We start from the raw sequence: 20,707 nt of genomic DNA, 5'->3' as shown, positions 1-20,707 counted from the left end.
CACTCTCTTAAAGGGAGTGCTCCTAATCTCAGCTTGTTACCTGTATTTAAAAAAATAAATAAATAAAAAAAAACACCTGTCCACAGAAGCAATCAGATTCCAATCTCTCCACCATGGCCAAGACCAAAAAGTTTTCCAAGGATGTCGGGGAGAAGATTGTAGACCTACACAAGGCTGGAATGGGCTACAAGACCATCGCCGAGCAGCTTGGTGAGAGGTGACAGTTGGTGCGATTATTTGCAAATGGAAGAAACCCGAAATAACTGTCAGTCTCCCTCGGTCTGGGGCTCCATGGAAGATCTCACCTTGTGGAGTTTCAATGATCAGGAGAACGGTGAGGAATCTTCCCAGAACTACACGGGAGAGTCAATGATCTCAGTTGGGACCATAGTCACCAAGACAACAATCGGTAACACACTACGCCGTGAAGGACTGAAATCCTGCAGCCCCTGCAAGGTCCCCCTGCTCAAGAAATCACATGTACAGGTCTGTCTGAAGTTTGCTAATGAACATCTGAATGATTCAGAGGAGAAGTGGGTGAAAGTGTTGTGGTCAGAGGAGACCAAAATCAAGCTCTTTGGCATCAACCCAACTTACCGTGTTTGGAGGAGGAGGAATACTGCCTATGACCCCCAAGAACACCATCCCCCACCGTCATACATGGAGGACCTATGACCCCAAGAACACAATGCCCCACCGTCATACATGGAGGTGGGAACATGTTTTGGTTTTTTTTTCTGCTAATGGGGACAGGACAATGTCACCTCAAAAAGGGACGATGGACGGGGCCATGCACCGTCAAATCTTGGGTGAGAACCTCCTTCCCTCAGCCAGGGCATTAAAAATGGGCCATGGATGGGTCTTCCAGCATGACAATGACCCAAAACACACGGCCAAAGCAACAAAAGGAGTGGACCGTCACAACAGAGTGATGCACACCAGGCTTCAGCTTTCTTATTAGACAGCAGCAGACAGAGGTGGTTGAAGGGAGGCCCCTTCATTCCGAGGGTCAGTAGTAGACAACTTTCAATCTTGGTGTCCTGGAGGATTTCGGCATAGATGTTGCTGATCCCTTCTGTGGAAAGCCAAGCCTGTGACACTGTAGGTGGGGCACCATTCACAGGTAGGAGTTCCACCTGGGAGGGAAGCCAGGAGCTGAAAATACAACAGAAGCCTCCTGTGGTCACCAAGTTCAGCTAAAACTACAGAAAACATGGTGGGTTGGTAGGGAGGCATGCCCTCTACTGCTGGGATATTGTTTGTACACCACGTGGACCTGGCTGGAGATCATTCTGGAGGGGCCCCATTGGCTCCTGTGTGTTTCCTGAGCTTCTCCAGTGTCTGAACATTCTGAATACTCCTTTTTATTCACATGGGATCAGTTCTGTGCACTCCAATTTCTAGGCCATGCAGTGCCCGCTTCCCAGTCCATAAAGAACCAGTCAGTCCTAAACGGAGGGGTGCTTGGCAAGCCATGGCTTCTATAAAGGAGCTGCATGCTAAGCAGAGACGAGCGCTCCAGAAAAATCCCCTGGAATTTACACTCCAATATGAAGATAGATATACCTTACCTCTGACCCCCCTGGTGATCCCAGCACTGCAGTGCACGTCCATCAATAATGCGGTTCTCACACAAAATATTTTACAGATTCAGGGAAATGGTTGACAGAGTTGGGGGTGTCTCTGGCAGGGCCCCCCTCCCCGATGTGCTGAGTATGACTTTCTGCGAGATGAGAATTTGTAGCCGTACAGCTCATCTGAGACGTCTGTCAAATGATACGAGTCCAATAAATTCATCCTCCTCAGGACATCAGACATTCCAACCAATGAATGTACTGGGTGAAGAGAATCTAGAGAAGTGCGAAGAACTAGTCTTAGCCAAACAGATCCCCCCAGAATTGGGAGTTACCACCATCCCTGCACTGAGGTTCTGCCCATTTGCAAAATCCATTATGAGAAGTTCCCACCATCTCCGTGCCGATTCCCCAGGTCTGTGCCCATTATGAGGAGTTCCCACCAGCTCTGTGCTGAGTTCCCGGGTCTGTACACCCGCTGTGCCCATTATGAGGGGTTCTCACCATCCCTGTGCTGAGTTATCAGGTCTGTACACCCACTGTGCCCATTATGAGGGGTTCCCACCATCCCTGTGCTGAGTTTCCGGGTCTGTACATCCGCTGTGCCCATTATGAGGGGTTCCCACCATCCCTGTGCCGAGTTTCCGGGTCTGTACATCGGCTGTGCCCATTATGAGGGGTTCCCACCATCTCTGTGCCGAGTTCCTGGGTCTGTACACCTGCTGTGCCCATTATGAGGGGTTCCCACCAGCCCTGTATTGGGGTCCTGGGTCTGTACACCTGATGTACCCATTATGAGGGGTTCTCACCATCCCTGTGCTGAGTTCCCAGGTCTGTACACCGGCTGTGCCCATTATGAGGGGTTCCCCCCCCCATCCCTGTGCTGAGTTCCTGGGTTTGACCCCTGCTGTGCCCATTATGGGGGGTTCCCACCATCTGTGTGCCGAGTTCCCGGGTCTGTACACCCGCTGTGCCCATTCAGGGGTTCCCACCATCCCTGTATTGGGGTTCCTGGGTCTGTACACCTGATGTGAGCATTATGAGGGGTTCCCACTAGGTTGGGTTTTCTTGATGCACAATTGTCAAAGTTCGACAGCGCTGAACATTGGCCTGGGCAGGAGGGGGGGGGGGGGGGGGTGGTTAAGTGCCCAGTAGGCAAGTGGTTAAAAATGTATTGCAGTATATGCAAACTAAATATCCCTGTTTTTCATTGCCTAGTTTGCTGGGAAGGGTGTAGCCATGTGCAGAGGGCCCCATTCAGCATTTGTAGGGACAGAGCATCGTCACCTAACAGTCATTACTTTTAACAAAGGCCTCCATGGCAGGATTGCCAGGGATTCATTTAATGAATGCGGTCAAATTTAAATACATCCAAAATGACATTAAAGAGGAACTGCAGTCCGCTCACATAATTTGTAATAAAAACATCTTTGCCATTCTGAAGCTTCCCTCCAACCACTTTGCATATTTTATATATACTGTGATTCTGCACTTGCAGAATGTGCAGCAGAAATCTTCCTCCACTGAGTCTGGCTGCAGCCATTTTAACTGTGGGCAGCTGAAGCTTCTGCCTGTTCACTTCCTGGATTTACACAGAGGCACGCCTCCAGCTCTGCAGCCCTTATTGGCCCTCTTATAACTCATCCCCCCTCCCTTCCTGGGAAACACGAGAGAGAGACAGACGCATGATGTCATAAGCCTAGGCTGATGACCAGACAAGAAACAGGAAGTGGGCTGTAGAAGGGATTTAAAAACAACAACAAGGGCAGAAGATTTAATAGATGAAAAAAAAAATAAAAAAATGACTGAAGTTCCGCTTTAAAGACTTCTATGTAACTTTATTGGTCGGGTTTGCCGTCTACTTTAAACAGATTATTCAGTGTTGGGCATCATTCTCCTAAAAAAAGGAGTTCATGTTTTGGAAATAACGCGGCACTCCTGGGAGAATACAATAAATCGGTTGGAAACCGAAAAATAATTAAGAGGAGAAAGAAACAGACACGGCTCGCAGACAGGAGCGCTGCGCACATGGGAAGGGCTGTCACCACCCCCCCCTCCCCCCTCCTCATCCTGGCCACTTCTCCCGGGGTGTTTAATCAGTCTTTAGAAATGGAGAGACATCTGTGCTCACATCCAAAGAGCTTCCATAGATAGAAGACGGAAAGGGGCTGCGACCGTTACGCCGACACTCAAAATTCTGAATGAACCCTCCTGCACTCCGCTATACACCTTTATCCACTTGCTGACCCGGCCTTTTCCGGCACTTTTTGTTTAGTTAAAATCAATATCTATACTTGAACCCCCAAACATTCTTTCTAAAAGATGATGTAGGTAAAAACCTAACATGTCATGATTTTTTTTTTTTTTTTTTTAAATCTTTATTCCTTTTGCAAGGAATGTAAACATCCCTTGTAATAAGAAAGGACGACAGCTCCTCTCTATGGAGACATCTAGGGTCTACGTTTAAAAGCAAAAGAGAGAATATAATAATATATCCACCTTTGCGTTGGCCTGGGATGAGAACAGGTCGATCTGGGGGGGGGGGGGGGGGGGCTCCCCATTTTCCTATTTGAATTCAGAAGTATTCCAGTACTTTTTCCCTGCTTCGAAAATCAGCTAGATTCAGATCTCCCTTTAGGTTTACCACCGTCAGGGATGCTAGGTTGCCTTCTGCCCAGGACAGAATCTGAAGGGCAGAGAACAGCAGCACTCTGCTTCTCGTGCCTCCCTGTCTTGTTATGTAGGCCACTGCTGTAGCATTGTGGGACAAAACCTGAATGTGGTGACCTCAGACTTGATCCTTGAAGGCCCATAATCCCAGAAGAACGGCCTTTAATTTCCTCCAATTGGAGGATCTCTTGGCCTCTTACTTTGTCCATGCTCCTTGGGCCACCTGTCCTTCCACATTGGCGCCCCAACACCAAAAGCTTGCGTCTGTTGTCAGCGCTTTTCTTTTATGCCATAAAGTTGAATTTTGGTCTCCTCTGACCAGATCACCTTCTTCCACATGTTTGCTGCCCCCTCCCCCACATGGCTTCTCACAAACTACAAACAGGACTTCTTATGACTTTCTTTCCCCAATGTCTTTCTTCTTGTCACTCTTCCATAAAGGGCAGATTTGTGGAGAGACGACTAATAGTTGTCCTGTGGACAGATTCTCCCCCCTGAGCTGTGGATCTCTGCAGCTCCTCCAGAGTTACCATGGACCTCTTGGCTCTTCTCTGATGAATGCTCTCCTTGCCCGGCCCGGTCAGTTTAGGTGGACGGCCGTGTCTTGGTAGGTTTGCAGTTGTGCCCATACTCTTTCCATTTTCCGATGATGGATTGAACAGAGCTCCGTGAGATGTTCAAAGCTTGGGAGATTTCTTTATAACTTAACCCTGCTTTATACTTCTCCACAACTTTATCCCTGACCTGTCTGGTGTGTTCCTTGGCCTTCATGATGCTGTTTGTTCACCAAGGTTCTCCAACAAACATCTGAGGGCTTCACAGAACAGCTGTATTGATACGGAAATTTAAATGACACACAGGTGAAAAACTATAAATGAATTAGGCGACTTCTGAAGGCTATTGGTTCCACTAGATTTTAGTTGGGGGTATCAGAATAAAAGGGGGCACCATACAAATGCTCCCCATACTTTTCACACATTTATTTGTATAATTTTCCTTCCACATCACAATTATGTGCCGCTTTGTGTTGGTCTGTCACATAAAATCCCAATAAAATACATTTACGTTTTTTGGTTGTAACATGAAAAAAAAAAAAAGAAAAAGAAAAAAAAAGAAAAATAAAGAAAAAGAAAAAGAAAAAGAAAAAAAAGAAAAAGAAAGAAAAAGAAAAAGAAAAAAAAAGTGGAACATTTCAAAGGGTATGAATACTTTTTTGAAGGCACTGAAAAAAGAAAAAAAAAAAAAAAACTCTAGGAGGTATAGCCGGACTATTATGAATGGTCTTTATACATATTTTAATAATGTGCTTTTCACCGGCTCTGAATTATTGAAGAGCGATCGTTTTGCCGCCTTAAATCATTTTGCGGGTAATTATATATTTTATAGCATCATTAAAATGAAACACGGTTTAAGGTGAAGCGGTGTCCTTCCCGAGGATCCAGCGAAGGCTCTGGAATGCTGCTTTTGTGTGGAACGGATCAGGAGCGGCCGAGATCGATACGGAGGAAAGCGTGCGTGCCTTGGAATTAAAGGGGAAATGTCACACGCGCCAAAATGCCAGCGTGCCGTTAACGGGTTCGTTGATGTCTGCTGTGACCTTCCAGCTGCTAAGCCAGAGTGTGACGGACGGGGAGCGGAAAAAAAAAAAAAAAAAAAAAAAAAAAAAAAAAAAAAAATCGGGAAAGGCCGCAGTCAGCGCTCCGGGACAACATATGCAACTTACGATTAAGACCCCCCCCCCCCCCTCACTGTTATGTCACATCGCTGCCTGAGTGGCCTATCACCAAGCAGCGGCACCGTCACATGGAGGGAGGGGAGGAGTAACATGCTCCCCCACCCCCAGCAATACCAAGTATTTATCTTTGGTCCCGGGGGCCCCAATAGCAGGACGGGGAATGAAAGGAAAGTAATTATAGGAAGTCGAAAGAAGAGAAAGTTGGCGGAAATCCGTAAAAAGTTTAATGCCGACAACTTTCAAGAGCAAGTGAAAAAAAAAAAAACAAAAAAAAAAAAACAAAAAAAATAAAATAAAAAAAAAACACACAAGTAGTCCCTCACTGGGACCGCCCCCTATGATGAATTTTACTCATAAGACAGGGAAGGGAGGTCATATATCAAAAAATACATTCCAAAATTTTAGCCATTTGTGGATTGCCTGCCTGCAATGTACTGCAGATGGGTGGCCTGTACAGGCAAAACATTGTACCTGTGCGTTGTGCCTGCTTCCGAGTTTAGGGCGCGTGCATGCGTGTCCCCCGCCGACACCAGCTGTGATTGTGCAGCTTCCGGGCCAATAATTCATGGCTGGGACTTGCCGATTGGCTGTGTCCAATCACAGCCCAGAGCTTAATGTTGACAAATCAACACAGAGCTCTGTACAGAGGGGACAATCTGTTTCTTATCCCTGCAAAGCAGGGATAAGAAACACAAGATCTTTAGCAAAAATCAGCACACGTTACACAGCACACGTAGGCACACGGCAAACACCTCGATTACCCCGAGAGGTTAAAGTGTTCTTCCACTCATTTGAAAGTCAGCAGCTACAAATAAAATGTAACAGCTGACTTTTAATAATCAGACACTCACCTGTCCCACGGTCCAGAGGTGTGTGTGCAGAAAGCCCCGCTCCTCTCCGCAGCACTGGCATTCTGTTGGCACCTGGCTGTGGTTTCACAGCTGGGCACGCACTGGGCATGCGCGAGCCACGAGCTGTGAATGGCCGGGCAATATTCTGGGATATGTGACGTGTCCCAGAAGATTGGAGGGGGGGGGGGGGAGAAGTGATCCTCCATCCTCCTTCCAGCGCCACGGCTCAAGGGGAGGAAGGGGGAGCCTGTAAAAAAAAAAAAAAAAAACAGGGTACCTGCTCCCCCTCCTCCCCCCCAAAAAAAAAATGACATGTCAAATGATTTGTTTAAAATCACAAAAATTTATATAAAAAAAAAAAAAAAAAAAAAAAAAAACCCTAGTGGTGATCAAATACCATCAAAAGAAAGCTCTATTTGTGTGGAAAAAAAAATGATATAAAATCTTATTTGGGTGCACCGTTGCATGACCGCACAATTACCAGTTAAAATAGCGCAGTGCTGGCTGAATATCAAAAATGGCCTGGTCATGAAGGGGGGAGGGGTAAAACCACCCTGAAGCCTGTTGGGCCCCTCGCACAGCTCTGCGCTCTTTGTGTAGGCCGACTGGTCTTGTCTCCACCCTCTCATGTAGTTTTCTGTAGTGGGTGGAGCATGCTAGGTCCCTCCCACAGCTCTGCTCTCTCTCCTTGTGCAGATCGACTAGTCTCGTCTCCACCCCCCTTCCGGTTCTCTGCTGGCAGCTTATAGTGGGTGGAGCCTGCTAGGTCCCTCCCACAGCTCTGCTCTCTCTCCTTGTGCAGATCGACTAGTCTCGTCTCCACCCCCCTTCCCCGTTTTCTGCTGGCAGCTTATAGTGGGTGGAGCCTGCTAGGTCCCTCCCACAGCTCTGCTTTCTGTCCTTGTGCAGGCTGATTGGTCTCGTCTCCGTCCCGTTTTCTGCTGGCAGCCTGTGGTGGGTGGAGCCTGCTATTCAACTAACTCCATGTGACCTGCAGGGGGGGCATACTACTTTCTTTCCTCCCCATCCTAGAAGTTCGGTTCCAATCAATCAATCTTCCTGCAGACTGACCCTACAGATGATGAACGTTCCACATAAAACCCCCCCTAAGGCTCCACACACACCGGACGTTAAAATAACGTTATAAAAATGGCAGTAGCTTTGCAGCGACTCAACTTTTTAAAGTTTTTGCAATAGCATTAGCATTTATTAGCGTTATTTAGCATTTTTCCACGTTGGCTTTTTTATTTTATTTTTTTTCTATGGATCAAAAACGTAAAAAAAAAAAAAACAAAAAACAAAAAAAAAATACAAAAAAAAAAAAAAAAAAAAAAAGGTGGTGAGCCAGGTTTTTGAGCATTTAGAGTTTTCTATGGTCAGGAAAAGGACTCCCGCGATTTCAGGACGTTCAGTAAACATCCCATAAACGTTCATGTGTGCTATGGACATATATGATAACAGAGGGGAGTTTATGGGCTGTTAAAAAAAATAAAATAAGTAAAAAATAAAAAAAAAGCCCAAATTCCCAAGAATGGACCTTCAGTGTGTATGGAGCCTAATAACCGAGAATATGAACCCGTCCTCCCAGCACAGAGAGTGGAAGGTGTCAGAAACGCCGCCGTCCCCCCATCAGGGCTGCCGCAGTTCTAATCTACAGAGGTGAAATTGGATCATTACTCAGAGCCATCAGGAGAGGGATTATCTGAGGTCTGCCGACAAGACGCGGCACGGAGGGAAATCACAAATCTCCGGGACAGAGAGAAAAGAAAACCACCCAACACCCAGACAATCCGACCGCTTATCAGATCCGAGCCGCAGGAACGCTTCCCAACGGCGGCCAGATCCAGAGCACATTAGAGAGGAATCGAAGGGGTCATTACCGGGAACAGGAACCATCCTTACTGCGGTCACTCACCCACCGCCTGCAAAATAATTAGTGTCTAGATACAAAGTATATTACCGAGACTGAACAAACGTAGGAATTCACAGAGCTGCAGTATTGCCTTAAAGGACCACTCCAACCAAAACAAAGTGCTAGATGGGCATCAGCTGCTTGCATTACGCTCCAGATATGGGAGGTAAAGTTTCCCTGCAGTAATTTGTGTATCTGCCCCTCCCACAATGGGGAGATCTCCTGCAGTAGTTTGCGTCTCTGCCCCTCCCACAATGGAGAGATTTAATCCAGTAGTTTGTGTCTCTGCCCCTCCCACAATGGGGAGATTTCCTGCAGTAGTTTGTGTCTCTGCTCCTCCCACAATGGGGAGATTTCTCTGCAGTAGTTTGTGTCTCTGCCCCTCCCACAATGAGGAGATTTCCTGCAGTAGTTTGCGTCTCTGCCCTTCCCACAATGGAGAGATTTAATCCAGTAGTTTGTGTCTCTGCCCCTCCCACAATGGGGAGATTTCCTACAGTACTTTGTGTCTCTGCCCCTCCCACAATGGGGAGATTTCCTCCAGTACTTTGTGTCTCTGCCCTTCCCACAATGGGGAGATTTCCCGCAGTAGTTTGTGTCTCTGCCCCTCCCACAATGGGGAGATTTCCCGCAGTAGTTTGTGTCTCTGCCCCTCCCACAATGGGGAGATTTTCCCACAGTAGCTTGTGTCTCTGCCCCTCCCACAATGGGGAGATTTCCTGCAGTAGTTTGTGTCTCTGCCCCTCCCACAATGGTGAGATTTCCCTGCAGTAGTTTGTGTCTCTGCCCCTCCCACAATGGGGAGATTTCCCTGCAGTAGTTTGTGTCTCTGCCCCTCCCACAATGGGGAGATTTCCTCCAGTACTTTGTGTCTCTGCCCCTCCCATAATGGGGAGATTTCCTGCAGTAGTTTCTGTCGCTGCCCCTCCCATAATGGGGAGATTTCCTGCAGTAGTTTGTGTCTAAGCCCCTCCCACAATGGGGACATTTCCCTGCAGTAGTTTGTGTCTCCAACCCATTGGAGAAAAGTCAAAGGAAAGTAGATAGGGACTCAATCTATAGAGAGCTATATATTGATCACTGGAGGCATCTATATAGCGCTTCATATTGATCATTGGATGTGTCTATTGAGAGCTATATATTGATCATTGGGTGTATCTATAGCTATATTATTTTTATAATTGGATTTATAGAGCGCTATATATTGATCACTAGAGGTATCTATTAAGAGCTATATATTGATCACTGCGCATATGTATAGAGGGCTATATACTGATCGTATCATCAGAGAGCTATATATTGATCATTGGGCATAGCTATAGATTTTATCATTGTAAGTAGCTATAGAGAGTTACATATTGATTAATATGATACTTGATGCATCTAAGGAGAGCTATATATTGATCATTGGATGCATCGATAGCTATATATCTTATAATTGGAAGTATTTATAGAGAGCTATATATTGATCACTGGGCGTATCTATAGAGAACTATAGATCGATCATCACTGGGCGTATCTTCAGAGAGCTATATATTGATCACTGGGCTTATCTATAGCTATAGATTTTATCATTATAAGTAGCTATAGAAAGCTACATATTGATTAATATGATGCATCTATAGAGAGCTATATATTGGATAGATCTATAGCTATATATTGATCTTGAACACAGGATATTCCCATCTGCTGAATATTTCATATCGCTTTTGGGCGCTGCGATTTTGGGTCGGCTCCACCTACCACAGACCATTAAGTAACCGTCACTCACCTGTGTGATAAAAGGTTAAAAACACCAATAGGACCCCAGCGAAGATATTACTGAGGAAGGTGACGAAGCCGCAGGTGATCCCCTCCGGCACCGGATACACCGTCTCCAAGAACATCTCAAAGAAGATGGGCACCGAGCTGTTCAGGAAAACGCCGAGCAGAATACACGAGGTGTACAAAGTCGCTGCAAGACACAAAAAGAAAAAAAAGACAACCTCCATTACACAGACAGACAGATGGGAGACGGACAGATTTTCGTGAACAGACAAGGACGTCCTTTTCATATATCCCTCCATTGCGCTGCTTTTACTGAAGACTAATGTTATGCAACCGCCACACTAAAGAGAACCTGTCATTGCTGGCCTGGCTTCTGTTCAGAGGCAATCATCCTCGCCATGGCATCGCTACTCCACCAATCACAGGGAGCAGAGGACGCCTGGGTGTTTCCATTCACTAGCTGCATGCTTGCTCTCTGAAGGAGGACAGTCGTTGAGTTTGCACATGGCAATGGCAGGTTCCCTTTAAAGCTGAACTCCAGACAAAGCGCCAAAATACCCAAAATAAATACATTGATGGGAAATGCTTTACCTGCCAAAGATTTTGTATTCCTGTCAACCCAAGTCATGAGATTTACACAAGTCTGTGGGGGAGGGGGCCTGATCCTTCTGTGCTGCAGTTCCACTTTCACTTACAAGTCCCCTCGACCACCCCATGACATAACAGCGACAAAATTCAATTTCTCAATCTCTGATCTAGCACTCTATAGCATTGATGGTGAACCTCGCCGCCCCCCCCCCCCCCCCCCCCGATGTTTTGGAACTACATTTCCCATGATACTCATGGACTCTGCAGTGTAGTGGAGCATCATGGGAAATGTAGTTCCAAAACATCCAGGGTGTCGAGGTTCACCATCACTGAACTAGTTGTTGCAATTTATATATATATATATATATATAAAATACAAAATTAAAATAAAAAACAAACACACACACACACTAAATAACCCAATTGTCGGTAAAATATGAAAGATAATATTACACCGAGTAAATAGATAACCAACAGGTCACGCTTTAAAATTGCACACGCTCGTGGAATTGTGGAAAACTACGGTACTTAAAAATCTCCAAAGACAACGCTTTAAAACATTTTTTTATAAGTTACATGTTTAGAGTTACAGAGGAAGTCTAGCACTAGAATGATTGCTCTCACGTGTGATGCGAACACAGTTTACATATGTGGGCGCTCCCTACGTATGCGTTCACAACCGCAGGCGAGCACAGGGGGATAGGGGTGGGTTTAACATTTTTTATTTTATTTTTTACTATGTCATTACATTTCCCCCCCCCCCCCCATTTTTACACTTTCTCCTAAAAAAAAAAAAAAAAAAAAAAAAATAAAAAAAAAAAAAAAATCTGATCACTTATTCCTTTAACAAGGATTTTAAACATCCCTTGTGATAGAAATAAGCAGCGACAGGTCCTCTTTATAGAGAGATTTGGTGTCAATAAGATCGCACATCTCTTCTCTACAAGAGAAAGCAATAGATCAAAAACAAAACAAAAAATAAAAAATAAACCAATTAAAAATAAAAAATAAATAATTTTTATCAATTGCCTTGAACTGGAAGTGACATCATGGCGTCGCTCCGGTCCTCCAAAGCCATAGAGATGAGTGCAGGCCATCATTTCCTTAGCTAATCTCTGACCAGCCGAAGGATCGGAACCACCAAATATTCGATGCAAACCCCAGAAAAACCACAAAGCAGCAAAGAAGGGGTGGGGGGATGTTGGTGGTGGTGATGGTTGGGGGGGGGGGGGTCGCCGCCCCTCCCACTGCTTCTAAAAGCAATCCAGCAGTGAATCCAACACTCGGATCACTCTTACAATTGCTGGTTGAAAAAAATTAAATAAATAAAAACACAATACCGGGGATAAGGCATATTGCTGCAGCCATAACCCCGGTATTCCACCTGCTACTAAGGACATCTTGTCTATGGCCTGGTAAGGAAGTGGTTAAAATTGAAATTTATTCTGCTGATATTTTGCCCCCTCCAATTCAACATGATAAAAAAAAAAACTTTATGGGTCTATGAGTCTCTATGCAATGCAGGCAGATCATGGGCTTGTTATAGGGGCTGTACATGGCTTCCTGAAAACATCACAACCCCCCCCCCCCCCCCCCCCCCAGAGCTCTCAGGCCTGATGTAGGCAGTGGGTGGGGTTATGCAAATAACCAACCACCTTAATGGGAGGGTGTCAGTCTGGAGGAGTGGGCGTTTCTAGGCAGGTTGTGTATTTGCAGACCACCCAGATGATGTGATGCCGAGCTTCCATCACCGAGAAAATTGAAACCCAATGAATGAATGAATGAATGGGGTGGGGTCAGGGACAGTCAAGGCTGGAGGGGAAAGATGGATGTCCTCCAGCCAGGAAATGCCAGGCGAGGCTCTCTCCGACTTGCTGCAGCTTCTAATGCACATGGTGAGAAGCTCACAGTGTGCAGTGAAATCGGAGGAAGCCGTTTCAGTCCAGGAGAGGAGCCGATACAACTGTGCAAGACTGAAGTTCAGATTTTCAGCTCTAAGTGAAGCTGCTCTGTACACCATAGAGCTCCCGGGGGGGGTGGGGGGCTTCTGGGATAGACGGGCAGACTTCTGTACACCATAGAGCATCCCAGGGGGGGAGGGGGGGGGGCTTCTAGGAGAGACAGGCAGACTTCTGTACACCATAGCGCACCCCATGGGGGGAGGGGGGGGTTCTAGGATAGACGGGCAGACTTCTGTACACCATAGAGCACCCTGGGGGCTTCTGGGATAGACGGGCAGACTTCTGTACACCATAGAGCATCCCAGGGGGGGGGCTTCTAGGAGAGACAGGCAGACTTCTGTACACCATAGCGCACCCCATGGGGGGAGGGGGGGTTCTAGGATAGATGGGCAGACTTCTGTACACCATAGAGCAGCCTGAGGCTTCTGCGATAGATGGGCAGACTTCTGTACACCATAGAGCAGCCTGAGGCTTCTGCGATAGATGGGTAGACTTCTGTACACCATAGAGCACCCTGGGGGCTTCTGGGATAGACGAGCAGACTTCTGTACACCATAGAGCACCCCAGGGGCCTCTGGGACAGATGAGCAGACTTCTGTACACCATAGAACACCCCGGGGGCTTCTGTGATAGATGGGTAGACTTCTGTACACCATAGAGCACCCTGGGGGCTTCTGGGATAGACGGGCAGACTTCTGTACACCATAGAGCACCCTGGGGGCTTCTGGGATAGACGAGCAGACTTCTGTACACCATAGAGCACCCCAGGGGCCTCTGGGACAGATGAGCAGACTTCTGTACACCATAGAACACCCCGGGGGCTTCTGTGATAGATGGGTAGACTTCTGTACACCATAGAGCACCCTGGGGGCTTCTGGGATAGACGGGCAGACTTCTGTACACCATAGAGCCCCCCGGGGGGGGGGTTTGTTCTAGGATAGACGGGCAGACTTCTGTACACCATAGAGCAGCCTGAAGCTTCTGCGAGAGACGGGCAGACTTCTGTACACCATAGAGCACCCCAGGGGCCTCTGGGACAGACGAGCAGACTTCTGTACACCATAGAACACCCCGGGGGCTTCTAGGATAGACAGGCAGACTTCTGTACACCATAGAGCACCTGGGGGGGGGGGTTCTAGGATAGATGGGCAGACTTCTGTACACCACAGAGCAGCCTGAGGCTTCTGCGATAGACGGGTAGACTTCTGTACACCATAGAGCACCCCGGGGGCCTCTGGGATAGACTAGCAGACTTCTGTACACCATAGAGCACCCCAGGGGGTTCTGCGATAGACGGGCAGACTTCTGTACAGGGACCTCCAGGTGTCTACATGAACATTCTGCTATCAGCTCATATCTCTCTAATAAGCGCGGAATATATGAAGATGAATCCTGGCGTCTCCATAAGGAGCCATATTTCTGAAATATTCCTCCAGCCTCTGAAAACACGCCAAAAATTTTATGTCCAACTTTAATACAGAGTCGGAGAATTGAGAGCGCGAGATAATTCATTAAAAACGTGGCATGTTTTATATTTTAAACGTTAAAAATGCAAAGTAGTCGAAAGGGAAAACCGATACCCAGAAGGAGATTGTCGTAATTCTGCTAAACGAGCCTTGCGATGCTGCAACTCCTTCCAGACATCACAGCCAGGTCTTAGCCTTCCCTGCAGAATACATTAGGTTAAGCAATACAACCTGGTCCAGGGAATATCTCCCCCAACCCGTCACTGGAATCAGCCGCAGCATCTTGAGGACAAGTAACAATGTACAGTCTCTGATCACTGGGGGAGACTGAGGAAATGCTTCCTCCTCCTCCTCCTACGAAGATACGATGGACGTTTTGATTACCGAAGATAGAGACTGAGGAAGTGCTTCTTCCTCCTCCAATGTACAGCAGTACAGTTTGTCCACGGGAGGGAGGGGAGACTGAGGAAATGTTTCCTCCTCCTACATTCTGTCCACGGGGGGGGGGGGGGGGGGGGTTTGAATGTGTGTTGGGGGGAGCGAAAGAGGAAATGCTTCCTCCTCCTTCTACAAAGATACAATGTACGTTTTAATTACCGGGGGAGAGGAGACTGAGGAAATGCTTCCTCTTCCTCCTACAAAGATACGATGTACGTTTTGATTACCGGGGAGAGGAGACTGAGGAAATGCTTCCTCCTCCTACAAAGATACGATGTACGTTTTGATTACCGGGGGAGAGGAGACTGAGGAAATGCTTCCTCCTACAAAGATATGATGTACGTTTTAATTACCGGGGGAGAGGAGACTGTAGGAGGAGGAGGAGGAAGCATTTCCTCAGTCTCCTCTCCCCGGTAATCAAAATGTACATCGTATCTTTGTAGGAGGAGGAGGAGGAGGAAGCATTTCCTCAGTCTCCTCTCCCCTGGTAATCAAAACGTACATCGTATCTTTGTAGGAGGAGGAGGAGGAAGCATTTCCTCAAAGATACGATGTACGTTTTGATTACCAGGGGAGAGGAGACTGAGGAAATGCCGCCTCCTCCTCCTCCTACAAAGATACGATGTACGTTTTGATTACCGGGGAGAGGAGACTGAGGAAATGCTTCCTCCTCCTCCTCCTACAAAGATACGATGTACGTTTTGATTACCGAGGAGAGGAGACTGAGGAAATGCTTCCTCCTCCTCCTACAAAGATACGATGTACGTTTTAATTACCGGGGAGAGGAGACTGAGGAAATGCTTCCTCCTCCTACAAAGATACGATGTACGTTTTGATTACCGGGGGAGAGGAGACTGAGGAAATGCTTCCTCCTCCTCCTACAAAGATACGATGTACGTTTTGATTACCGGGGAGAGGAGAATGAGGAAATGCTTCCTCCTCCTACAAAGATACGATGTACGTTTTAATTACCGGGGAGAGGAGACTGAGGAAATGCTTCCTCCTCCTCCTACAAAGATACGATGTACGTTTTGATTACCGGGGGAGAGGAGACTGAGGAAATGCTTCCTCCTCCTCCTCCTACAAAGATACGATGTACGTTTTGATTACTGGGGAGAGGAGACTGAGGAAATGCTTCCTCCTACAAAGATATGATGTACGTTTTGATTACCGGGGGAGAGGAGACTGAGGAAATGCTTCCTCCTCCTCCAAAGATACGATGTACGTTTTGATTCCTGGGGAGAGGAGACTGAGGAAACGCTTCCTCCTCCTCCTACAAAGATACGATGTACGTTTTGATTACCATGGAGAGGAGACTGAGGAAATGCTTCCTCCTCCTACAAAGATACGATGTACGTTTTGATTACCGGGGGAGAGGAGACTGAGGAAATGCTTCCTCCTCCTACAAAGATACAATGTACGTTTTGATTACCGGGGGAGAGGAGACTGAGGCAATGCTTCCTCCTCCTCCTCCTACAAAGATACGATGTACGTTTTGATTACCAGGGGAGAGGAGACTGAGGAAATGCTTCCTCCTCCTCCTCCTACAAAGATACGATGTACGTTTTGATTACCAGGGGAGAGGAGACTGAGGAAATGCTTCCTCCTCCTCCTACAAAGATACGATGTACGTTTTGATTACCGGGGGAGAGGAGACTGAGGAAATGCTTCCTCCTCCTCCTACAACGTACAGAGTACAGTCTGTCCCGGGGGTGGGATTGGGGAGAGATTGAGGAAATGCTTCCTCCTGCCTGCAGTAGACTGGCGACATCCTCTCAGCCTAGGCCTAAGTCAGACGGCTTTCCGAGGTGGAGCTTTTACAAAGTCCTATAGAGAAGCTGTATATGGTAAGATGTCAGGAATTTATGCAGTCAGACTTGTAGAGCGATTGTTATTTTGCCAACCTTGGGGTTTAAAAAAAAACAAAAAACACACCACGAGTCCCTCTGCAGCGAGTAATTTATGCGGATGTACAGAAGAAAGACAAAATACAATATTTACAAGAATTTGCTGGTGCGCGGAATCTGCAAAATAAATATTTCTGGGAAGAGAGACAATTGCTGCGCGTCGGCATATTCCGGCACAACAGAACGCGAGACGGATGGCCCCTAATGGACAATTCTTCAATCAGGCCGATTTACGAATCATTAGTTCGCAAAGTCCTAGAAAGCCATTTGCCGCCGACAACGCAAATCTGTAGTGTCAGCGACATTCGTTGAGAGGAGGCCGACCTCAGAATTATCCCGCTTAATATCTATATAGAAAATAAAATTGTTCAGTATTTCAAAAAAAAAAAAAAAAAAAACAAACAGAAAGAATTCCCCATAAGCAAAGTAATAAACATATAAAAGAATTCCTGCAGGACAGATCTGTGGAACGAGGAATAGAAAGAATACGATGATCTAGTGTAAAATTATTTTAGAGTCTACTGACACAGCAAGTCAGATGCAGTCGGGTTATACTGCCGCCTACAGGAAGATGGGACACTGGCAAACAGAAAATTGTAAACCACCCCCTAGGACAGTGATGGCGAACCTTGGCACCCCAGATATTTTGGAACTACACTTCCCATGATGCTCATGCACTCTGCAATGTAGTTGAGCATCATGGGAAATGTAGTTCCAAAACATCTGGGGTGCCAAGGTTCGCCATCGCTGCCCTAGGATAACCCCCTCCTCTCCCTAGCATGCCTCAGTCTGTAGTAAGCAGTACCAAAAGCATGATTAAATACAAAAGGGGTGGGATCTGTGTCCCTAAAGAGCAAACTAAATTCCTATTTTCCCTCCTTCGCCAATTAAAAGGGGGACAGGAAATCAGATGCAGTTGGAATGTCCAAAAGCTGTTCAATACAGAAAGAACCTTCAATAAACCCTAAAAAAGGTAGCAGGGATTTCCCATGTTGTGATATGGCTGAACCGGAGTGACTCCATCTTTATAAGTTCATATAAGATTAAAGTGGTTGTAAACCCTTACAAACCACTTTGGCCTACAGGTAAGCCTAGATTAAGGCTTACCTGTAGGTCTAAGAAATATTTGCCCGAAAACGGGCACCGCTGTCTACGGCGCATGCGCCGTAGACAGCGGCGCGCAGGCGCACTGAGCGCGGCATTTCCAAGAATGGAGCTGCCGCGCGTGTCGGCTCCCGTGCGCATGCGCGGGAGTGACGTCATCGCGGCTTCGCCGAATGACAGCGGCGGAGCTGCGAGACGCCACCAACAAGATGGATGCGGCGGACTACAGGGGACAGCGGCGACTTCGCTGGCTCCTGTGTCAGGTAAGTGACACATAATGGACTACTATGTGATGCATAGTGGTCCATTATGCTTTACCTTTGCAGGGAATGAAAGAGGAAGTAAACTCATCAGGGTTTACCGTATATACTCGAGTATAAGCCGAGATTTTCAGCCTCTTTTTTGAGGCTGAAAGTGCCCCCCTCGGCTTATACTCGAGTCATCGCTGTCTGCCCGCTCGATCAGCGTGTCGAGCAGACAGACAGCGGCCATTCTATCATTCAAAAGCCGCGCCTCCGGCTCCGCCTTCGCCTGTGATAGGCGGAACACTGAATTTCCCAGCAGCCTGTGTTCCGCCTATCACGGACATCGTATCATCCTCGTACTACGGACGAGGATGATACGATGTCCGTGATAGGCGGAACACAGGCTGCTGGGAAATTCAGTGTTCCGCCTATCACAGGCGAAGGCGGAGGCGCGGCTTTTGAATTTTACAATGGCCGCCGAGGCGCCGACGAAGAGGGCACGGGACGGAGGCAAGGCAAGGCAAGGCACGGCACGGGACGGGACGGAGGCAAGGCAAGGCACGGCACGGCACGGGACGGAGGCAAGGAGGCAAGGCACGGGACGGAGGCTCGGGACAAAGGCTCGGGACACAGGTAGGCTGGACACACACACACACACACACACACACACACATGGATGGATACACACACACACACAGGGATGGATGGATGGATGGAGACACACACACACAGGGATGGATGGATGGAGACACACACACACAGGGATGGATGGATGGAGACACACACACACAGGGATGGATGGATGGATGGAGACACACACACACAGGGATGGATGGATGGATGGAGACACACACACACAGGGATGGATGGATGGAGACACACACACACACAGGGATGGATGGATGGATGGATGGAGACACACACACACAGGGATGGATGGATGGATGGATGGAGACACACACACACAGGGATGGATGGACACACACACACACAGGGATGGATGGACGGACACACAGGGATGGACGGACACACACACAGGGATGGACAGGCATGTCTCACCCTCGGCTTATACACGAGTCAATAAGTTTGCCAGTTTTTTTGGGGGTAAATTGGGGGCCTCGGCTTATATTCGGGTCGGCCTATACTCGAGTATATACGGTACTTCCTCTTTAACTTGGGTTAATCTGCTAGTTAGTTTAGTTTAAATTCTGTATTTACAGACTGTAGCGGTTTCCTATAAAGCATAGATAGAAGAAAATATAGCTTGCATAAGCAGTTTTATTCTGTACTGTCTAAATAAAGAAATTGTGTCTCAATATGTCTGGGCCACCCCAGACATGACATAGGGAAGCAGGACTCATGACGAGTCATGAAAGCAGATGGCATAATGATATGTAATGTACACCTCTGTATTAACCACACCCATGTTCTATGCAATGATTGGCTATTAATAGCGTATATAATTTGTAGACCCGCCCAGAATTAAACCAGATAAGCTTTGAACATCAACTTTGACTCATTTCTTCTTGTGTTCAGAACGAAGCCATCTCCTCAGTGCCGAGCGGGTTCTGTATGTGTGGTAATTGCCGTAATTATACCTATCTGGTCTTTGTCAGGTATATAGAAATACCATTTTAAAATCACAACAGCCCAGAAGCCACCTGAAGGACCAACAGCCAAAAATGAACTCTACCAGAAGGAGGAGCCGCCCAAAAAAAAAAAAAAAAAGAAGACCAGAGCAAGTATTAGCTAGATTAAAAGACCTGAAGAGAAGGTCACCACCAGGAGGTAATGACTTCACATTGAAGGGAGGACCAGAGAGAGGATCAACTGGATGGAAAGACCTGGAGAGAAGGTCATTACCAGACATAATGGCTTCACATTGAAGGGAGCACCAGGACCAGAGAGAGGATCAGCTGGATGGAAAGACCTGGAGAGAAGGTCATCACCAGATGTAATGGCTTCACGCCGAAGGGCACATCATTACCAGAGAGAGAATCAGCTGGATGGAAAGACCTGGAGAGAAGGTCATCACCAGATGTAATGGCTTCACGTCAAAGGGCACATCATTACCAGAGATAGAATCAGCTGGATGGAAAGAACTGTAGAGGTGGTCACCACCAGAGGCAATGGCTTCATATGGAAGGGAACACCAGGACCAGGGAGAGGATGAGCTTTATTGTATTATTGGGGTTGACGGGTATGTATTGTGCCCCCAATGGCCACCCAGTCCATTCAGTTTCTACATATTTGGGGAAGAGGATGAGCTTGATGGAAGACCTGAAGTGAAGGTCACCACCAGAGGTAATGGGCTCAGCACCAGGAGAGGATCAGCTTGATGGCAAGACCTGGAGAGAAGGTCACGACCAGAGGTAGTGCCTTAAAATGCAAAGGAGCACCAGGACCAGACAAAGAATCAGCTTGATGGAAAAAACCCTTAGAGAACGTCACCATCAGAGGTAATGGCTTCACATGCAAGGGAGCACCAG

General features: G+C 47.2%; 1 protein-coding gene across 1 annotated transcript in view; it reads right to left on the bottom strand.

Annotated features, from left to right (window-relative positions):
* SLC49A4 (solute carrier family 49 member 4) overlaps window positions 1–20,707 on the bottom strand; it is a gene marked incomplete in the record, with an annotated part of 65,265 nt that overhangs the window by 3,412 nt on the left and 41,146 nt on the right. Inside the window, 1 exon segment of the mRNA XM_077449724.1 lies at window positions 10,514–10,696. Within this exon segment, the coding sequence (XP_077305850.1) occupies window positions 10,514–10,696 (183 nt within the window).

This window comes from Lithobates pipiens, unplaced genomic scaffold, assembly GCF_037356315.1.
Source record: "Lithobates pipiens isolate NorthernLeopardFrog02 unplaced genomic scaffold, aLitPip1_a1.2 Scaffold_22, whole genome shotgun sequence".
Classification (NCBI taxonomy): domain Eukaryota; kingdom Metazoa; phylum Chordata; class Amphibia; order Anura; family Ranidae; genus Lithobates; species Lithobates pipiens.
The sequence above is the reverse complement of the archived record's forward strand: the minus strand, read 5'-3'. Positions and strand labels throughout refer to the sequence as shown.